Below are 19,045 nucleotides of genomic sequence, written 5' to 3'. Positions count from 1 at the left end.
CCGTTTTTGTTGGAAGTGGAAACTCTGAAGTTAAAGACGCATCCTGGATCTCGCATTTTGCTTTATTTACCTTAAAGGACCAAACATCATTTCTGAGCAAATCGTCAGCTGGTTATATAATTTTAACCAATTTTAACAATGTATTTTCAAAGCATTTACAAAAAAATATATATATGCACAGAAAAGTCGGGCACAATCAACCAAAACTGCAAAGCTTCAACTAAAACTTAGTGCTCTTCAATTGCCCTTTTGTCTTTTTCCTTAAAATTCAAGTTTAAAAGGTAGGAGGTGCACACTTGGGTAACGTGCACTATTTGTTTCTGCAAAGCTCCAGATCAGTGGAGAGAATCTGCCTGTGAAAAACCAGCCACTTTATTATTATAGATTTCTTATGTTTATGCTTTTTTGTTAGACTATTATGTTTCAAGTCATCAAAAAAAGGTAACCTGAATAAATACAAAAGTGGTTTTCTAATTATTTATTTTACTGAGGAGGAAACTATTAAAACTAACCTGTCTTACATTATTTTTTTTTTAAATCTAACATAAATATGATTTTCGACACCGAGACATCAGACATAACTAGAATAAGTTTCACAATATAAAATAAGTTATCTAGAAATACAACACATCATGAATTCATGGATTACAAAGCAGCTTCTAAAGCTTTGAGACTACAGGGAGACCTCTGGTCTACAAATGGCGAAAACATGAAACCTTCACAAGAACAACCAGAGTATCAAAATTAAGAGATTAATGACGACTCCTTCTGAAGGTCAGAAACGAACCCAGAACATCCGAAGCACTGGAAGCCTCACTCATCTGATGTCAAGGTCAGTAGCTTATTAAAGCAAAAAATGTCATTTTCTACGACGCGAGGCTCATCTCATCTCACATCAGTCTGAAAATATTATTGATCCTGTTTTTCGATTTAATTTGGACTGGAGAGAGAAGTAGAAATTTTTTGAAAGTTGCATCCTGTATCGTTGATCCTCAAGTATGACGTGACTTAAAATACTCGAGCACACTTGAGTTTTGCGATGTAACAATAATTCATATTGCACCACAAAATCCATGTAGAAAGTTTTATTTTGGTCTCGTCTGATCAGAGCAAATCCTTCCACGTGTTCGCTGTGTCACATTAAACAGGATTTGTAGGGTTTTTTTTTTTTTTTTCCAAACATTGGCTTTCTTTCTGATACTTCCATAATTTGTTCTTACCTGAGCCATGAATCTTTGCAGCTCCTCCAGAGTTACCATGCGCCTCTTGGCTGCTTCAGCAACGAGAGCTCCGTTTGTGGTCAGTCAGTTTAGGTGAAACACCAAGTCTTCGTAGGTTTGCATTTGAGTTATACTTACATTTTCAGATGTTAGATTGAACTGATGTATCAAGTTGTGGTAAAATTACACACAATTACACTCTTAAGTAGTTGATGTTTCCTTGGATTAGTTTAACAATATCAGAGTAAAATAAGGCCAAAACAAATGAATGGCACTTTTTTCTTATTTGTAGAAAAGTGTGAAGCCCATGACATTTCCTTCCAAGTAACAGACATGACCTGCATTGTTTTGCTTTGTCACATAAAATCTCTGTATTCTTCACCATCAGGCAGCTTTCTTTTAAATGTTTTGGAGAAGTACATTATATTTATTAGTTTTTTTTTGTATAATTTGCAGGTCATTGCATTGTTTTCCTTTTAATCTTTAATTAGGATAAGCATTAGCAACAAACAACTTCTGTTCATAGTCGGCCTCATTCGGTTTTAGACCTTTTTGCTTTTTCAAACTACAGCGAAATGAGTCGAGCCCACTTGCACCGGTTGACTCCTGCAGACGGTTCTTGGAGTTGTACTGTTCCAGCAGGTGCTTGCACACTTTGTCTGGGGCATCGGGGTGTTAATGGATTACTGAAAGGTGTTGACTCAGGTGTGTGTGTTCCTGTGTGTGTGTGTATTTGTGTAGCGCAGTCCCTCAAAGTGTGCTGCAGTCTTCTTGAGTTGCATTTCCCCCCCTTATGCTCCCTCTACCAACTCCTCTGTCTCCTGTTTCCTCGCTCCTTTTTCCCCTTTTCCACCCTCACTTTTGGAGAGTAATTATTAGCAAACATCATCTGCCTCCGCTCTCCATTTGCAATGTCTTCCCTCTCCTTTGCCTAACACTCACTTGCCCTCAACATGGATATTGGAGGACTGACCACTGTGGTAGCAAATTCTGCGTACATCAACGCACGTGGAAGCATCGATGGCTCCAACCCTGCAGCAGCGCGGGATAAGAAGTACCACGCTCGCCTCAAACTGCCCCACATCACCATCTGCGAGGGCCTGAGGGACACCCTCGATTTGGCCTTTGACTCGGTCTGCGTGGAACAGCCGATCGGCAAACGCCTCTTTAGGGAGTTCTTGGAAGCGAATAAAGAGTATCACGGCGCTTGTCGTTTGTGGAAAGACATCGAGGACTATGACCTGGCAGAGGACTCCGACAGAGGAAAGAAAGCCTCCAAGATTGTCCAGAGGTACATGGACTCATCTGCCAAACACTTCTGCCCGTACCTTCCTGAGGACATCATAGCCAAGGTAAAGGAAAACCTGGAGGCTGTAGGGGACGATTTGTTCTCTGCATCGCTGGCCAAAACGCTGGAGTACCTCCGTGAGGCCCCTTACACGTTCTATCTGGAGAGCATGTACCTGAAGAGGTTCCTGCAGTGGAAGTGGCTGGAGATGCAGCCCATGGATGCGGACTGGTTCCTGGACTTCCGTGTGCTGGGGAAAGGTGGCTTCGGCGAAGTGTCTGCCTGTCAGATGAAGGCCACCGGGAAACTTTACGCATGTAAGAAACTCAACAAGAAGAGGCTGAAGAAGAGGAAAGGCTATGAGGTGAAAACCCTGCACTTTTTTTCTCTGTTGCTCAGCTGGCTTTGAAAACACACTATGTCTTTAGAGTCGATTTAGAAAAAGGACTTTATTTTCTTTGTTGATGATAATAATAAAATAAAGTATGTAAAATCTATAAACGTCAAGCACCAGAAGAAATAGTTTTATCTTATTTTTTAAGAAAAGGATAACAAATTCTGTCAAAATCAAAGTTTTCACATCATCAGATAGTCTGCACCTCACACTGTGACTGATCTGCAAGAACTTGATCACGTCATAATGGATAGTGATGGATAGTGAATGCACAGCACCTGAAACGTTGGATGATGTTGCAACCAAGACGTCCCTAGACTGAGGCAATGCAAACACTGATGCTATGACGACAGTAATTTTTACTTGTGCAACATTTTCAGCTGTGTATATATATATATGACTCTTTTATAGTTAAGCAAACATCAGACTTCCTCCTCTTCAATTAGATATGCAAAAGTGGGAACTGGTGAAAGTTTATTTTTCCCACACAGCAGACTGCACGATTTACGACAATTTCGACTCATAAAGCGTTTTGTTGCATGAATTTATCACTGGTTTCTTTACTTTGTCAGGCATTACATTCAATTAGACGCCCCCTTAGGTGCTTTTTGTTCCAAAGAAGTGAATAATAAAGGTATTAATTTGGCTTTATGTATTAGCAAAAGTGTTCTGTGCTTGCCAGGCTGCAGGGGTGTTAATCATCTTTGTCCCTGCCTCTGTCTCGTTTGGCTTTAGCCTGCAGAATTAAACACTGAGACAGGGATAGAGTGATTACTGGGGGCTTTACTGAAAAGCTCCTCTGAAGGGAACTCCTTGCAGTTATATCTTGCCCTTGACTTGGCTGAGGTCATCCTGCAAAATGCACGTCCCACTTCCTCCCAAAAAAAATGCCACAGACCCTCGAACTAATGCACAAGGCTCCATTGTAGCTTTTTGTTGTTTAACGTCACTTATCTCCTTTTATTAAAATCGCCTCTCGTGTTTTATCCCTGTAGGGGGCAATGGTGGAGAAGAGGATTCTGGAGAAGGTCCACAGTCGCTTTATTGTCTCGTTGGCTTACGCCTTCCAGACAAAGGACGAGCTTTGTCTGGTCATGACCATCATGAATGGAGGAGACCTCAAGTAAATTCACCATGCAAACCACACACAGTTTTTTTAGCCCACTTTTTCAACATAAGAATAACTTGATGTGAAAGGAATGGCTTAAAAAAGGCGAGATGAAACTTCAGCAATTATACCAAGTATAATTTAACTCTAACTTCTGTGCATGAATTTATTTCTCGCATCTTTTTGCTTGCTTATAAAATCCAAACTCACGTTACTCAGATGAAGGATCTCGGCAACATTAATGCCAAACAGAAGGGCACAAGTTCAGAATCGGTTCATGCAAATACGTCCCAAAGGAAGGCTTTATGAAGGCAAAACAAGGCATCCATTTTAAGAGGACGCGTAATGTTTTGTGGGTTCTCCTAAAGCGCTGACCTCTTATCGTCACTTACAGTTGAAAACAAGTTCGAATTCTGCTTTTCCAGAAAATTTGACTTTAAAAAAAAATAGTTTTCAATTCATATTCACTAACTTAAATTAAAATACATGAAAAATATCAATGGGTATTATAATATCCATCTGTGCACAATATAATGTTTAGCAGCGTTCTTTACATGTGAAGAGTCGTCCTCTGCTGTTTGCTCTGTTCAGGTACCACGTCTACCTGGTGGATGAGAACAACCCGGGGTTTGATGAGCCCAGAGCCTGTTTTTACATCGCTCAGATCATCCAGGGTCTGGAGCACCTCCACCAGAAACGAATCATCTACCGTGACCTCAAACCAGAAAATGTGCTGCTTGACAATGATGGTAAATGCTCTTAATGAAACCTCAGTGGTTGTAGATCACACTGATCTTCTCCACGGTCTGGTCACCCGGTTGGCAGAAGATTCTGCAGAGTCCGCTGTCGAACAGCCGGACTCAGAAATAGTTGCCTCCCATTGGCCGTCAGATTGCTCAACAATACCATCAGTAAGACTGTGTGAAAGTGCTAAGTTACACATATTTTGTAATATATTATTATTTGTATATTTATGTATTTATAGACACACTTGTGATTTTCTGTAGTTCGTTTTTTGTGCGTTCCGGTGGCCAGGTGATGACATTTCATTGCCAGTTTCACTGTTGTGTCTTTGTGCAACGACAATAACATAATTCTACGTCCAAAAAAAAAAAAAAGTTAAATTTTATGTGGTATTCTATTAATTTGATTCTAATTTGTTTAAACAGGTAATGTTCGTATATCTGACTTGGGTCTTGCTGTAGAGCTAAAAGAAGGCAAAACAATGACCAAAGGCTACGCTGGAACACCAGGTCAGTCTAATTTTACCTTCTTATTGTCTCCATTTGTGACCACCTAAAATTTTTTCTGTGCAAGTATCACGGTCGTTGTTACTGCCACCATATTTGTGTCTCTATAACTATAATGGCCTGTCCTGATTACTTTTCCTCTTGCAGGTTACATGGCTCCAGAGATGCTGAAAGGAGATAAATATGACAGCTCGGTGGACTACTTCACCTTGGGGGTGACTCTGTACGAGTTTATCGCAGCTAAGAATCCGTTTAGAAACCGAGGAGAAAAGGTTAGGCTGTTTCTGGCAGCTGCGGCTGTCGACTCGTGTGGAAATGTTGGAGTTTTTATAGGATAAACGAGCTGATGAGAGGTTGTTCGTCGTCTGCTCAGGTTGAAAGAGAAGAGATGAAGGAGCGCATGCTGAACCGCGTGGTGACCTATACGGACAACTTCAGTGAACACGCGAAATCGCTGTGTGACGGGCTGCTGGCGAAAGAGGTCGATCAGAGGATGGGGTTCAAGAACGAATGCTGCGACGAAATCAGAGCGCATCCTTTTTTCAAAGACATTAACTGGAGGAAACTCAATGCAGGTACGCAGCCTTCGATCGTTTCTTGAGTTGACATATGAGAACCACAAATACAGAGAATTGTATAGTTGTGTGTTTATACCATAGTCCAACGCAAACTATTACCCAATTGTGAAGTGGAAATAGATGAATGTTAGTGCAAATCTAAAATGTTTGGCATACATATATATTGAGCCCCTTTTACTCTGATGTCCCTAAACAAATTTCAATACAACTACTGCCTTCAGAGGTCAATAACTAGTGAGTAGAGCTCACACACCATCCCCACCATGAAACATGATGGTGGCAGAATCATAAGGGGATAATTTTCTTCAGTGTGGAAAGAAAATATGCTAAAGTTTATAAAGTTGGTAAAGAAAACCTGAAAGACGGTGCCAAAGACCTGAGACTGGTGGAGAACAACGAAACAACACAAATAGACAGAGGTATAAGGGGTTAAATGTTAATGCATGCCACACTTTTCAGACTTTTATTCTGTAAATATATCATTTTCCCTCTGATTCACAATTGTCTACTGATTATTACATAAAATTCCAGAGTTTATGAAGTTTTTATGTGTTGGTAATTCAAATGTAATGTTCATTAATGGTTCTCTAACGCTATAAAGTCTCAGTAGGCACTAGCAAAACTTTAACTCATTGATTTTTTTTCTGAACTCCTCAGGTATCCTTCCGCCTCCTTTCGTCCCCGACCCTAAGGTAGTCTACGCCAAGGATCTGGATGACGTCGGGGCTTTCTCCTCGGTGAGGGGTGTCGCTTTGGAGGATCCCGATAAGACATTTTTCGACGAGTTTGCTACAGGCAACATCTCGATCCCCTGGCAAGAGGAGATGATTGACATGGGCATTTATGGAGAGCTGAACCTCTGGGGACCTGAAGGCACCATCCCAAACGATCTCCGCAGAGAGTCCATCCTGGAGCAGCCAAAGTCCTCGACCTGCTGCATATCGTAAAGTCGTGGACACAAACTGAAAATAAATGCAGTTAATAGACTTGTATTTCTGTAGAAGAGGTGTTGTCAAAGCCCCCCATGAAGGACAAAAGTATCTTCTGAGCTTTCTGACTACAGATGGAGAACGTTTTGAACTGTTTTCCTTTCCTGGAAATGCAAAGGACAAAATAAAGGCGAAGCTTGAATTTGGAGAGGACTTCATTTAGTAATTCCAAACAACGTAACTTCATTTCATGTGGTCGTGTGCTGAATTCACACAAGGCGTTTTTAAAAATTTCATTAATAGAGTTTTAGTAATTATGCATCTGGTGCTGTCAGTATTTTTCCGTACATTTCCAAAGCTTTGTTTTTTTTTTGTCAACATGCTGCTATAGAGCATATTCCATTTATGTGAAAGTGTTTTTTTCTTCTTTACAAATTATAAAACTGATTTTATTCCACACTACAAGGCCCAAAAAGCTCAAACTTTCACACTTGTTTTTAAATATTTCATAAACATTTATTTATTGATCAACTATTGTCACTTATAATGAATAACTGTGAATGAAGCACTGTGTCAGGTTGGTTTTTTCTGAGGTAAATAATAGGAAACTAATTATTTCTAAAAATATATATATATTGTTCAGAAGTAGAAAATGTTTAAAAAGATTAAAATAAAAATAGTTTATTCATATGAAATCTTGTGTCAGGAACTTTGCATTTTGCAATATGGTGTTTATACTCCAGTCAAGGAATGTCATACAGGCCCGTATCAAAACCGAAAGGGTACTTGGAAAGTATTACAGTGATTTGATTTCATGTGACATTACTGGAAAATACGAACTGTATGATAACGGAACAAGCCAAACATTTCCTTTAAACCAACAAAAGACAAATAAATTTAGGAAGTTCGTAAACTAGTTTCCAGCTTTTACATCTCGTTTGTTCACTCCTTTGCTGTGGCCTTGTATATACACATATTCTCCTGCGGTACCTCAACAAGCAGCGTTGTGTTGAAGCTGCTTTTAAAGCACTCTGCGAACCTCTGGTCTGACTGGAACCTAAGTTTGTTCGCCCAAAGCAGGGTCGTCCCGCTCCCTCGTCTGCAGAAGTGAAGCATAGTGTTCAGCAGTTCCTCAAGGAAATCGTGGTGATACACCACATCAGCTGCAAGCACATAATCGTAGCGGTAGGACGGGAAGGGGAAGTCTCGCTCCAGCTCCTGGCCCCAGGAGAGGGCAGCCACCTGAGGGATGTAGCGGGAACGGCCCTTGGTATTCCGGCGAAGGTTGAAGGACAGATTAGACAAGATGTCAGGCAAATCAGTAGCCGTCACCCAGGCACCTGTTGGAGACGTAAGACATTTTTGAGTGACATACTTTTAAAATATACAAAAATGTCAAAAAAATAAATAAAAGGAAAAGTAGAAAAATTTGCATTGCTTGTGAAAATTCAGCTGTAAGCTTAATGTGTTTGGTGAAAATTGCAGAAGCGTTTGAAGTCAACCGCAGAAGAATTGCAGAAATATGAAAAATAAGGAGAAGCAGCAGAAAAAGCAAAACAGTCTGTATAAAACTTGTATTGAAAAACTGCTGAAAATGAGTGAAAACTTTAAGTCAACGTAAAAATCCCAGCTATGGAGTCTCATAAATTTGTCCAGTTCGACTGCTTACAAAGCTAGATTGTAAGGCCATCTGTTCAAGAGCTGTGTGTGTGTGTTATAGTTTTTTAGCTAATATGTCAAAAATTGTGGGTCACTAAATGTGAGTCACTAAATGTAAAATTGTGGAGTAAAAGTTTCAAACTACCTAATGTGCAAGCAGAGTTTGTAAATTAAACTGAGCTAAAACAAAACAAAACAAAAAAAAAACTAAAGCTAGCTAAAATACTTATAATAGCGTGCAGGCTATCGCTAGCATGTTGATCTGATGTAACTGACGTCACGCAGTACGCAACAACCTACATTAAAACTAAAATTAGCTACAAAGCTAAAACATTCACGCCAAAAAATGTACCCACATTAAAGCTAAAATTAGCTACAAAGCTAAAGCATTCACGCAAATAAATAAATAAATAAAAATGCATCAGCCAATAAAAACAACTAAAATTTAACAATATCCATCCATCCCTTTTCAAGAATTTAAAAATAATTTATTACCGTTCAAACCATGTAAACACAAACTCACCTAACAAACTTGCCACTATGGAGAGTAAGCCCGTTCCAGCTCCGAGCTCTAGCACTGCTTTGTCCATCAGGTTCATTTGTTGCTGGTTATTTTCTAAGAACTGACAGAGAGCTATTGCCTATAAAAAGAGACAATTTTTTTATTGTGGTTTTTACATTTATCAGCAGTGGCAATTTTTAATATGGACCAGGTAGCTATAGTTGCCCAGAGTGGCATCAGAAAGAGGAAGGCCACACAAATATAAAATAAAAAACAAATTAGGTGAACATTTTGTACCGGTGCAGTCAATGGACATCTGCCACCCCATTGCAGCTGAGAATAGTGTGACTATTTAACTTGCTTTGTATGAATTTGCACTGCATCTTCCTAAAATGTAGACAATCTCCTGTATTTTGATTGGTTGGGGGGTGGCAGTAAACATGCCTCACTCAGGGAACCATTCATGCAAAAGCAACTGTTGTCCAGTGAATTTGCAGAGTGGTGATGGAAAAACTTACCCCAGGCCAAATCAGAGCTCCGTATGAGTCCATAGACTCCCGGATGTTGATTTCATGACCAACAAAATGAAAGGACTCCTTTCCCAGGGGATAGTAAAGGCTCGGCTCCCAGACATTCCTCCTGTCCAAACCCTCTCTTGTCATCATATCCTTGTCTGTTAAAGTTTCAGCACAAGACATCAGATACATTTATATATTTGCATTGGTCAAGCTTTGTAATGAAGTAACTGTATAAAAATAGTTCTCTGTTCTTTTCAGTGACAACTTGTCGTGGTAGGGTGAATTGTGGTTTACCCAGATCGGTCATTTCTTCCTTGCTCTGCAGTTTCTCATCATGACTCATGATTTCTTTCCTTCTGCTTTCCGAATTCTTTGGTAGAAAACGTTGGCTGGCTGACAGCAATCCTTCCATGTCTTCTGAACAGTGCTGAGAGACGAGAACAGCACAAAGTTTTCCTCTATTATTTGATGTGGCAACCAGAGCTAATGGAGAGTTTTCTAAAGAAATTACAATGTACTATCAGGTATTTTTTTTTCAATGCAAAACACATATGGTGTCATTCTTTAGCCATCTCAGTAGGTGGAAGGAAAATTATTAGTTGAAATGTTAAATTTCAGAAAATGTGAAACATACCTTCAGGAAGCGGTATCCTCCTCTTCTAATTTATTTATTTATTTTGCCACAGAGTGCACACCTTTGTGGGTTGAGTTCATGTCTTTATAGAGACGGCATCATCTGTACTCTGTGACCTGCCTCTGAGGGAAGCAGGGGTCTATGCCAGGGACCCCTCCCAACGCTTCAACAGCAGCTTGCATCGTGTGATGCTATATCCTCTGCTATGCCGCACATGTGCAGAAGATTTAAGCACTAAATGATTGAAACCTTCTCCCATGTGCCCCCACCTTTCATCCTCTTCCTCACATCTTCTGTCGTTTCATAGCAGTCCCAACCTGTTCTCTTGATTGGCTTGACGATATGCGAGTTATTGCGCCTTTAAATTTAATAATGTGTGTCATACAGTAATTATTCCCTTCTTCTAGTGCAAACCTGCTCACAAAAGATGGAGGCAACCAGATCAAAAAAATAATGTTTGGTCAACTAATTATTTAAACAACTCTATTTGGGTCTCTAAACGTAAAAATTAAAAGCACAGATTTATTTTGGCAGATTATGGTTCGAAGTTTTCTTTCTATAAGCTTATATCTGTTGATATAATATATATATATATATATATATATATATATATATATATATATATTTGGAGTGGCCCAACTAGAGTCCTGAGTTGACTGTTATTGAGAATCTGCGGTGAGAAAAAAACGATTAGGGTGATGGCAAAGAGGCCTTTCATCCTCCATACTGTGCTGTGACGCTATTAAAGAAAGATGTATTTGTTTTTCTAAACAAATCCCACATTCAGAAATTGTTTTTTTACCATGCTTATCAGTATCTCTAATAATTTCATTACCGCTGATTGCAACTAAAGCATTTCTCATTTTTACACTGAACTTTTTATGGCTTATCAGAAAGTCTGGGACGGTGCTTGTCAATTCTGTCAACCCGGTCCTGCATGTTTTAAGTGTTTCCCTGCTGCCACAGGCCTTAATGAAATAACTGGGTGATAAATAGGCTTCTGCAAGAGGAGGTTTCGCAGATATTATAAAGAAATTTTCTGGCGCAGAGACACACTGTACATAAAACACAAGGGACGTTTCCTCTGAGATCCATTTCCCTTCTCTTCAAAATGGTAAAGACAAGTTCAGGTGTCCTTCAACCAATAGAAATATATGTTGACATTTATTAGTCAAGAAATACCAGAAAGAAAATACTGGTATACTCGAGTGCTGTCAGACCAATAGTTAACGCTACAATTACATATAAGAGTTAAGTGTTGGTACATTAAAACACACTAAAAGACAATTCCCTAAATCTTGTTTTGGGTGTGATGTTGCCAGCAGCAGAGTCCAGCCTGCTGACTGAGAACGGACTCGGTGACGGCGCTGTAAGCCAGGCTGTCCAGGTTTAGGTGGGAGGATTCACAGCTTTGGTGAATTGAGCTCACAAACACACAGAGTGGAGCCGGCAAACAGGTGGCGGTGCTGCATGAAGCTGGAAAATGGCTTGAACTGACAGATGGTGAGCACAAACAGTGAGTCACTTTCATCTAAACAGCAACACTAACGATCAGTGAAGGTATTATGGGGGGGGGGGGGATTTCCATCCCCGCAGAGCGGCGTGATCCCAACAGGAGGAATATATGGCTCTCTGTTCTACGCTTTATAATCTCTGCTGTGAAATTCAGTGTATTTCCCTGACTCACAACAACAAAAACAATCCTTTCCGATGATGTATAGAGTCCATAAATTAATCTGAGCTATTTAAATACTTACTGCACACTAAGGCTATAAGGGCTATTCCTCTGAGTAAGCAGAGCTCACATGCACATTTATCCATGATCTCTTAATTCCTGCAGCCATAACTTTTCCTGGTAGGAGAACAGCGGAAAGCCTGAGAGAACCCATGTGGCATTTTGAACAATAGTTGACAAAAGTCCCTGTCATCTGAATATTAGGAATGGTGGTGAGAACGTGTGTGTGTGTGTGTGTGTGTGCATGTGTGTGCGTATGTGTGGTGATAATTCATGCATCCATAGGTGGGGCAGTCAGCAAATATAACAGCAGGATAAAGACCTTAGAGTTTGTAATCCTCATCTCTGTGTGCAAAGGTCAGGAAAATATTGTGTATGGGTCAGTGGAAAATGAGTCACACAGCAGCATGTAAGTCACAGCGGGCTTATAGTAGCTCTATTTGCAGCCGGGGAGTGTAAATATATCAGTAAATGGGTGTTAATCCGCAGTAATTTTAAAAGGAGGGCGAGGATTTATATTCAATGCACAAAGACGCTTTATTAGCAGAAGAGTGTGATCGGCTTGTGATCAGGTTTGCAAACGCTCGTAGTTTTAAGCTGGCTGTTTATAACAAACAGAACCTGGTCTACAGTCTAGTAGACCTGGCCTAACCTGGTCTACTGGTCTAAATGAGTTAAACGGACTATTAGTGTTTTGCTTGGCAGTTACATCAAATACGTCATTTATTAAATTCACTGCATTTGACATACATTTAAAATTTGTCATCTCTATTTCCTAATAGGCAATGTATAGTTTTAACTAATTGAGGATATCAGAAACAGCTGCAAACTAATGGAAAACCCTTAAAGTTTATTTTATAAATGTAACTCATGACGAGATTAACAACTGAAGGTTGTAATTAAATCACCTTCACTCCCCTAAACCGCACTCATAATAACATGGTTATATAAATATTAAATTATGCGTTAATTTATACAGATTGAGAAAAAAATCCTTGTTAATTGTTTTTTTATTGCATCTCATGTTATTCTGACAGCAAATATAATAGTTTTTTTGAACCGTATTTAAAGCTTGAACATACAGTGGTCTTTACATGCACTTATAAACATGCAATAACAGTGTAATTACATGCTACCTCATGCTGGTATTCACAACAATATAATCACTGTTAAGAAGTTGTTCTTTATCAAAAGGTTTTTTTTAAAAAAAAAATCAAATACATGGAGAAATAATTCGAGTTTTTACCCCAACCAGCTGACACCATTAAATCAAACGTTGCTGAAATATGATTGGAGCATTTTAAATGTGCTTCACCCATTTTATAAAAACAAACCCAACATCGTTTGTCAGTTTACAAACTAATCCCAATTGACAGAAGCTAAAAACCAAAAACACAGAAGGTTTTGACTGAAATATTGACTTATCTGTTTTTCCTTTTAGACTAATTGTTTAGTATAAAAAGTATGTTCCTAATTGACAAATACAGACACAAAGCAATGGATAAAACTCTGAATTAAGCATACATTCAGGTAAAAAAATAAAGTAGCTTGCTTGTTCTTCCTCTGAATTTACAAAGCAGGGTAGGAGCAGACGAAAGCTTGAGCTTCCCAACATGTGAAGTCATTAAACTTTCCGTTTCCTGAAGAAACAAAAGCAGACAAAAATCAAATCATGAGTAAAAAGTTATACATTTAAGCTTTCCTTTACTGCAACTTTTAATATTTAAATAAAAAAATATAAACCATTATGTACTATTTCTTGACAATAATTTGCCTCCATACACATTTCTTCTGTTTTTGCTTTTTTTGTCACATTTTAAGTATTTCACTCTGTCAAGCAAATTTTAATATCATATTTTAACTTGAGTAAATAAGACAGTTAACCATCATTTCACTTATTAATTGAAATAAATACACAGACCAACTTGACCAGATATAAAAATCTAAACAATTTATTGTTCCTTAAAGCAAATAACTAGTTTTGTAGACATTAGTGGCCAACATTAGCCAATTAAACTTCATCCAAGATTGAAATTCAGTGTTGAATTATGGAACTTATATCCAATAAAGCTAAGTTTGCAGAATCGATCAAACACAGTTCACCTTTCTATGTTTGGAGGGCAACCTGAGGGAAAATCTGTTCATGTCGCTGTTTTTAGCTCTCATCCTGTCCACCCGTCTGCTGTCACCCACATGGATATGTGAGAAATCAATAAAATATTCTGCTCAAAAAAATAAAGGGAACATTTCACTTTAATTTTGTGTGTGGCTCCAAATCCAGGCCTCCATTGGTTAATAAATTTGATTTCCATTGATGATTTTTGTGTGATTTTGTTGTCAGCACATTCAACTTTGTACAGAACAAAGTATTCAATGAGAATATTTCATTCATTCAGATCTAGGATGTGTTATTTGAGTGTTCCCTTTATTTTTTTGAGCAGTGTATATGTTTGCTTAAAGAAGCAGCCAAGCTTGTGACAATAACCCACAGGGGAATGTCACTTCCTTTATTTTCTTTTCGCTAAACTCACTGTTTAGCCGCTCCGCCTCATAGCTACTTGGCTAAAGTTAGAAGTGGTTTGATTTTATAAATTAAACAGTAATTTTAAACACCACTAACATCTTTATATTACCTGCTATGGACTTAAGGTTTTTGCCCTGCATTTCTGAGTAGAAGTCAAGCTGCTTTTCAGACATGAATGGAGTCTTATTTTTATTTTTTTTACAGCTGCTGTTGCGTCACAGCAGGAGGTCACATCCTCCCTGTGAATTACGCTGGACATGGAGAGGACTGTTCAGGACAGGAGGCAGAGCAGGATGCAAATGGGTTATGGAGATATGTCAGTGTGAAGCGTTTTCAATAAACTCCTCATAAGGCTTTACACCAAACAAGCTAAAATATGAGAAACCTTATCACAACGTTTTTCAGCATAGTGAATATATCCAATATTAGTTGGAAACAACTTGTAATTAAGTTGTGTTTCAGTTTAACTCTCCATTGAGGCTAAACTTTTCCAAAAGTGAATCATTTGGTCTTAAGCTAAAACTTGCCACCTTACTTCTCAACGCTTTCACAGTTTTAAAGTTACATGTACACATTGCTCCTTTATCTCAGATGTCCCTATCAAGCAACTTTTTCTTTAAGATTTTAATTAAATTCAATATGAATTTCTGTGTTCAGTTTCAATTTAGATTTCAACATGTCCCTAAAAACTTTTTTTTCTTTCTTCTTTTTAATATTTAAAATAAAAATAAAAAATATTTCCAACCTCAATAAAAATCTCAAATCTGACCAGCAGGTCATCTCTTACCCAGAATTTCCACGCAGTTCTCCACTCCGGCTGTGTGGTTTGGCTCGCCTGGGAGCCAGTCCTCGTAGCTCCAGCGGGATCCGTCCAACCAGATGAAGCGTCTCTGCAACGCAGCAAAATCCACATGAGAACCCGTCGCTCCTCCACTCGAACAATGAACCGTTCGAACGATGCAGAACCGGTCCAAAAATTAAGGCCTCCCGTTAAAGTTAAGCTAAGTTATCTCAGGATATGTTGACAACTGCGCGGACAGTTTGAATACGGAAGAAAACCTTAGACTGAACATTAGCAAAGTAATAATTTAAACCTATGATGAATTCATTTCTGCTGCTGTATTGTGTTTGTTTAGACGCTGGATTTGAACCCAGAATCTCTTTAATGCAAGGCAATATGTACCAACAACAGCATATCTGACAATGCATTGAATTTATATAAATAAAATGAAAATATAAAAAGAAGCCAAATGAAATGTTGGCAAAAATGAATGTTTTTAACCTTAAATTTCACGTAATGAATATTTTTGAAGAGCAATGTGATTGTCAAGACATTCTGTCACGCAATATTTTACTTAAGAGAAGTTGGAATAATACAGAATGCAAAAAATAATAATAGAAAAAGCACAAAAACTCAAGCATGGACAATGTAACAGGATGTTTGGTGGCTGACAGGCTTCACTGAAAACGAGCCTCTAAGTAAAACTCTCTCAGGGCCTCATTTAGTCTTGTGCAGGTTCTGTAGCTGTTATTATTGCAAGACAAGACATGAAGTTATTTCCTGACTGAGGAATACACACATCTAGTCGTCGTCCTCCAACCCAGGTACGTGTGTATCCTCCGCTCTGCTGTATGAGACTCATCAGCTCTTGGTGGACTTGTTGAGTCGTGATGGCGCCTAAGTGGCCTCCTGGAAATTGTTCTTGGCAAAAGAACTACGAGGAAAAATAAACAGACAGAGGAATGTTGTGTGGGATCGTCTTAATTTTGTAAAGAAACTTTGAAGCATAAATAATTTCAACGGGAAGAAATTATGTGTTAATAATACCTCGGCATCTTCGTAATTGAGTGGTTCTTTGACGAACTGGTAACACTTCCCATCAACGATCATACCTGTACAATAGCGCTCCCCTGTGGCAAAAAAGAAAAATGCAAGATTTCCTTAATTGCAGGATAATTAAAAGAATTTAAACATTTAAACATTTCATTTACATTCATTTATGTGGGTTTCTATGCCCTGTCTTAAAATCTAAGATCTGATAGTCTGCCATGTGAAAATATAAGCTTGTGCACCTTTCTTTTAAAATAATATGTGCTGCTATACAGAAAGCTGATACAGTAAACTGTTTTTCATTGCTCTTGTACAGATGTTATTCTATTCTATTCTATTCTATTCTATATGAAACTGCAAACGAAATTATCCAGGCTTGCCTAAAATCCTAACTACAATACACATATCTAATTTTTTATTTATCTGGGAAGCTATTTTGTTTTATATTTAAATAAAAATGAACAAAAATAAATTCCTTTATGCAAACTCGTCTATAATAACCGAATTAAGCTCTTAAATATACACAATAGTTGAAATCTTAAATAAAACTCATCAGTGCCAGTGTGCTGTTTAAATGAATAATGTTTTATCTCCACTCACCTTGCCTTTGTGAATCATCTCCCATCATCATTGGAAGACCTTCATCTCCCATTCCCTGCTCCTCTGGGAATTGCTCTGGCGCTCCATCCCTCGCATACATCTCCATTCCTGCCTCTTCCTCTGGGAAATAGTTTTCTGACAGAGGCATCGCCTGCTGCGGCGCTGGGTCCGCTGGTTCCTCAACCAGAACCGCAGCATCTGGTGCGTCTTCTGGATTTTGCTCTCCCGTTAACTCAGGCTCCAGCTCCATGATTTCTTGCTCATCTGGAACATTATTTTCATATTTCTGCTTCAAATCTTCCTCTCCGTCTACCTTGTCCTCCTCCTCTTCTTCCTCCTCCTCTGGAAAGGGTTCAGCAGCAGCAGGAGCAGGATCCTGTTCCTGAAAAGCCTCTCTGTAAGCCATTTCTTCTTCTGACATCTCGCTAGCTTCCTCTGCAGGCATGTCGGCATCGTCCAGCGGCTCCAACTCCATCACAGCCAGGGGTTTCCCCTCCATGTCTATGTGCCTCTCTTCAACTCCCATCTCTGGACCAATTCCTCCATCCGCTTGTGCCTGAAATGTCTCTGGAGCTTCGTTTAACTCAGGTGTCTCTTCTGGTTCCAGCTCCATGTGAGCTCCAGCGTCTACCCTGGGCGCTGATCGCACCTTAAAACCAGGGCCGATTTCTTCTTCCTCTTCTTCCTCCAGTTCATATTGAGGTTGTCCTTCAACTTCAACATTAACGTCAGACGCCACCTGAACGTCGGGACCCTCTACAGCCTCTGCCTCTCCCTCTGGTGCTGCTGGTTCTTGTTCTGGTTCCAACTCTTCCTCCACCTGCAGCTCTTCCAGCTTGGTCTCAGGTCGAGCCTCTTTCTCTTTCTGTTCTGCCGGAGCCGTTTTCTCCTGCTGCTCTTTGGGGTCAGGTAAAACCTGCGGGGCAGGATGCTCCACCACCACATGACCCTGGACGGGTACCAAGTCCCCGGCCACCGGCGGCTGGCTTTTCTCTTCTGGAACTGGATCTTGTGGAACTGCTGGCATCCCCAGAGCCACTTTAAACAAAAATTGTGAAAATATTGGAAGAAAAAAAAAAAGAAAAAAGCAAAAAAGCAGAAGTTATTAACAGAATAAATGGCCGTTGATAAAAGGGCTGTAGCTGTAAGATGTCAGAATATCATTTATGTTTGAAAACCTCAGTACATTTTTTTTGGTGGATTTTGGATGAAAAGCCAGCAGAAAATAATTCACCATTGGGAGGTGGAGAAAAGATATGCTTACCATTTTCACCCTTTTCCTCTAAACTAAAGCCTATTGTAACAAATTGGTTTCAAAGAGACTCTTTCAGTAAGTGACGTAAGACTGTAAGGGTTTATAGCTTTCTCATAAAATCCCAACAAAATAGATTGTAGTTTGTGGTTGTAATGTGAAATAATCAAAAATAAAGTTAAGAGGCATGAAAACATGTTTTAGAAGCACTGCCATCCTTTTGGCGTCGATATTAAATCGGTTTTGAACATGCTTGATCGGAGAGAAACTTTTGGAGTCACTGCAATAAAATGAAACTCTGACCCTTCATCGGTGAGGGAAGGTGTCTGGAAAATGACCCATTCCTTTTATAGATGCTGTCGAAGCAGTACAGCCTCTGTACCTTTCACTGTTGAATAACTAAACTAACATCACACTGTCAGTACGTTTCTGACAGAAGACTTTACCGAAAAACAGCTCAAAACTCCGCCGACTAGAAAAGTGTAGTAAGAAAAACTCGTGAGTAAACAGCCCAGACGGACAGGAAAGGATTGAATCCGTTCCTCTCCTCTGAAAATTAAAACTCTTGTACCTGTAACGCTCACGAAGAGCAGCACCAGCGTCTTCATCTTTGATTTCTAAAATGTGCTTCAGTATTCCAGGTTGAGACCGTTTCAAATGTCGTCTCTCTGCTCTCTGACTTGAACAATAACTTGATTCTGTTCTTCCGATCTTTTTAAACAGCCCTTATCCTGCCTCCTATTTTTTATTTCTCCGTGTAAATCATAAACCTTATAACCCTGACCTGATTTTGTCAAAGGGCCACATATTTTTCCAGTTTTTGCTTCCTCTTGGCATTGGTTCAGACACAGTTATTAGGGGAGAAAGTTTACACTTTCTGCATAAAGACAAAAACTCCTGCATGCGCAAACTGATTGATAATACAAACTCGGAGTATTTGGAGCTTTTAAACATTAGCATTAAAATGCTAGTTGTTTATAAAGACTGCAGAAAACAAAATAGTCTTGTGCCAGAATTGGAAAG

The 19,045-nt window shown here is 39.2% G+C and overlaps 3 protein-coding genes across 3 annotated transcripts; 1 reads left to right on the top strand and 2 right to left on the bottom strand.

The window, feature by feature from the left end:
* Positions 1 to 70: 70 nt before the first annotated feature.
* LOC106925192 (rhodopsin kinase GRK1-like) lies at positions 71 to 6,975 on the top strand. Its single transcript, XM_014999347.2, has 7 exons — positions 71 to 2,872; positions 3,898 to 4,025; positions 4,602 to 4,759; positions 5,180 to 5,263; positions 5,408 to 5,532; positions 5,634 to 5,835; positions 6,496 to 6,975. Exons 1-7 carry the CDS (start codon positions 2,174 to 2,176, stop codon positions 6,783 to 6,785), a joined length of 1,686 nt encoding a protein of 561 aa, XP_014854833.1. The 5' UTR covers positions 71 to 2,173; the 3' UTR covers positions 6,786 to 6,975.
* Positions 6,976 to 7,258: 283 nt separating this feature from the next.
* mettl21cb (methyltransferase 21C, AARS1 lysine b) lies at positions 7,259 to 9,865 on the bottom strand. Its single transcript, XM_088015840.1, has 4 exons — positions 9,709 to 9,865; positions 9,447 to 9,596; positions 8,950 to 9,067; positions 7,259 to 8,107 (listed from the first exon to the last, which is right to left on the bottom strand). The coding sequence occupies exons 1-4, from the start codon at positions 9,856 to 9,858 to the stop codon at positions 7,710 to 7,712; spliced, it is 816 nt and encodes a 271-aa protein (XP_087871966.1). The 5' UTR covers positions 9,859 to 9,865; the 3' UTR covers positions 7,259 to 7,709.
* Positions 9,866 to 12,807: 2,942 nt separating this feature from the next.
* LOC106925196 (uncharacterized) lies at positions 12,808 to 18,856 on the bottom strand. The gene is made up of 6 exons (XM_014999350.2): positions 18,594 to 18,856; positions 16,771 to 17,808; positions 16,168 to 16,250; positions 15,920 to 16,054; positions 15,127 to 15,229; positions 12,808 to 13,455 (listed from the first exon to the last, which is right to left on the bottom strand). The coding sequence occupies exons 1-6, from the start codon at positions 18,628 to 18,630 to the stop codon at positions 13,385 to 13,387; spliced, it is 1,467 nt and encodes a 488-aa protein (XP_014854836.2). The 5' UTR covers positions 18,631 to 18,856; the 3' UTR covers positions 12,808 to 13,384.
* Positions 18,857 to 19,045: the final 189 nt, after the last annotated feature.

This window comes from Poecilia mexicana, unplaced genomic scaffold, assembly GCF_051168715.1.
Source record: "Poecilia mexicana isolate PSO_F unplaced genomic scaffold, ASM5116871v1 scaffold_2, whole genome shotgun sequence".
NCBI classification, from domain to species: domain Eukaryota; kingdom Metazoa; phylum Chordata; class Actinopteri; order Cyprinodontiformes; family Poeciliidae; genus Poecilia; species Poecilia mexicana.
Note: the sequence above shows the minus strand (reverse complement) of the source record. Positions and strands in the feature narration are given on the sequence as shown.

Excerpts from the sequence above, each read along its gene's own strand:
- LOC106925196 (XM_014999350.2), bottom strand. The coding sequence starts at position 18,630 with ATGAAGACGCTGGTGCTGCTCTTCGTGAGCGTTACAG. Across the intron at positions 17,809-18,593 it reads GCTCTTCGTGAGCGTTACAG|TGGCTCTGGGGATGCCAGCA; the intron begins GTACAAGAGTTT and ends TTTTGTTTAAAG. Across the intron at positions 13,456-15,126 it reads GAACTGCGTGGAAATTCTGG|GAAACGGAAAGTTTAATGAC; the intron begins GTAAGAGATGAC and ends TTGTTTCTTCAG.
- LOC106925192 (XM_014999347.2), top strand. The coding sequence starts at position 2,174 with ATGGATATTGGAGGACTGACCACTGTGGTAGCAAATTCTGCGTACATC. Across the intron at positions 5,264-5,407 it reads AGGCTACGCTGGAACACCAG|GTTACATGGCTCCAGAGATG; the intron begins GTCAGTCTAATT and ends TTCCTCTTGCAG. Across the intron at positions 5,533-5,633 it reads TTAGAAACCGAGGAGAAAAG|GTTGAAAGAGAAGAGATGAA; the intron begins GTTAGGCTGTTT and ends TCGTCTGCTCAG.
- mettl21cb (XM_088015840.1), bottom strand. The coding sequence starts at position 9,858 with ATGGAAGGATTGCTGTCAGCCAGCCAACGTTTTCTACCAAAGAATTCG. Across the intron at positions 9,597-9,708 it reads TCACCCTACCACGACAAGTT|GATATGATGACAAGAGAGGG; the intron begins GTCACTGAAAAG and ends TTAACAGACAAG. Across the intron at positions 8,108-8,949 it reads CATAGTGGCAAGTTTGTTAG|GTGCCTGGGTGACGGCTACT; the intron begins GTGAGTTTGTGT and ends CGTCTCCAACAG.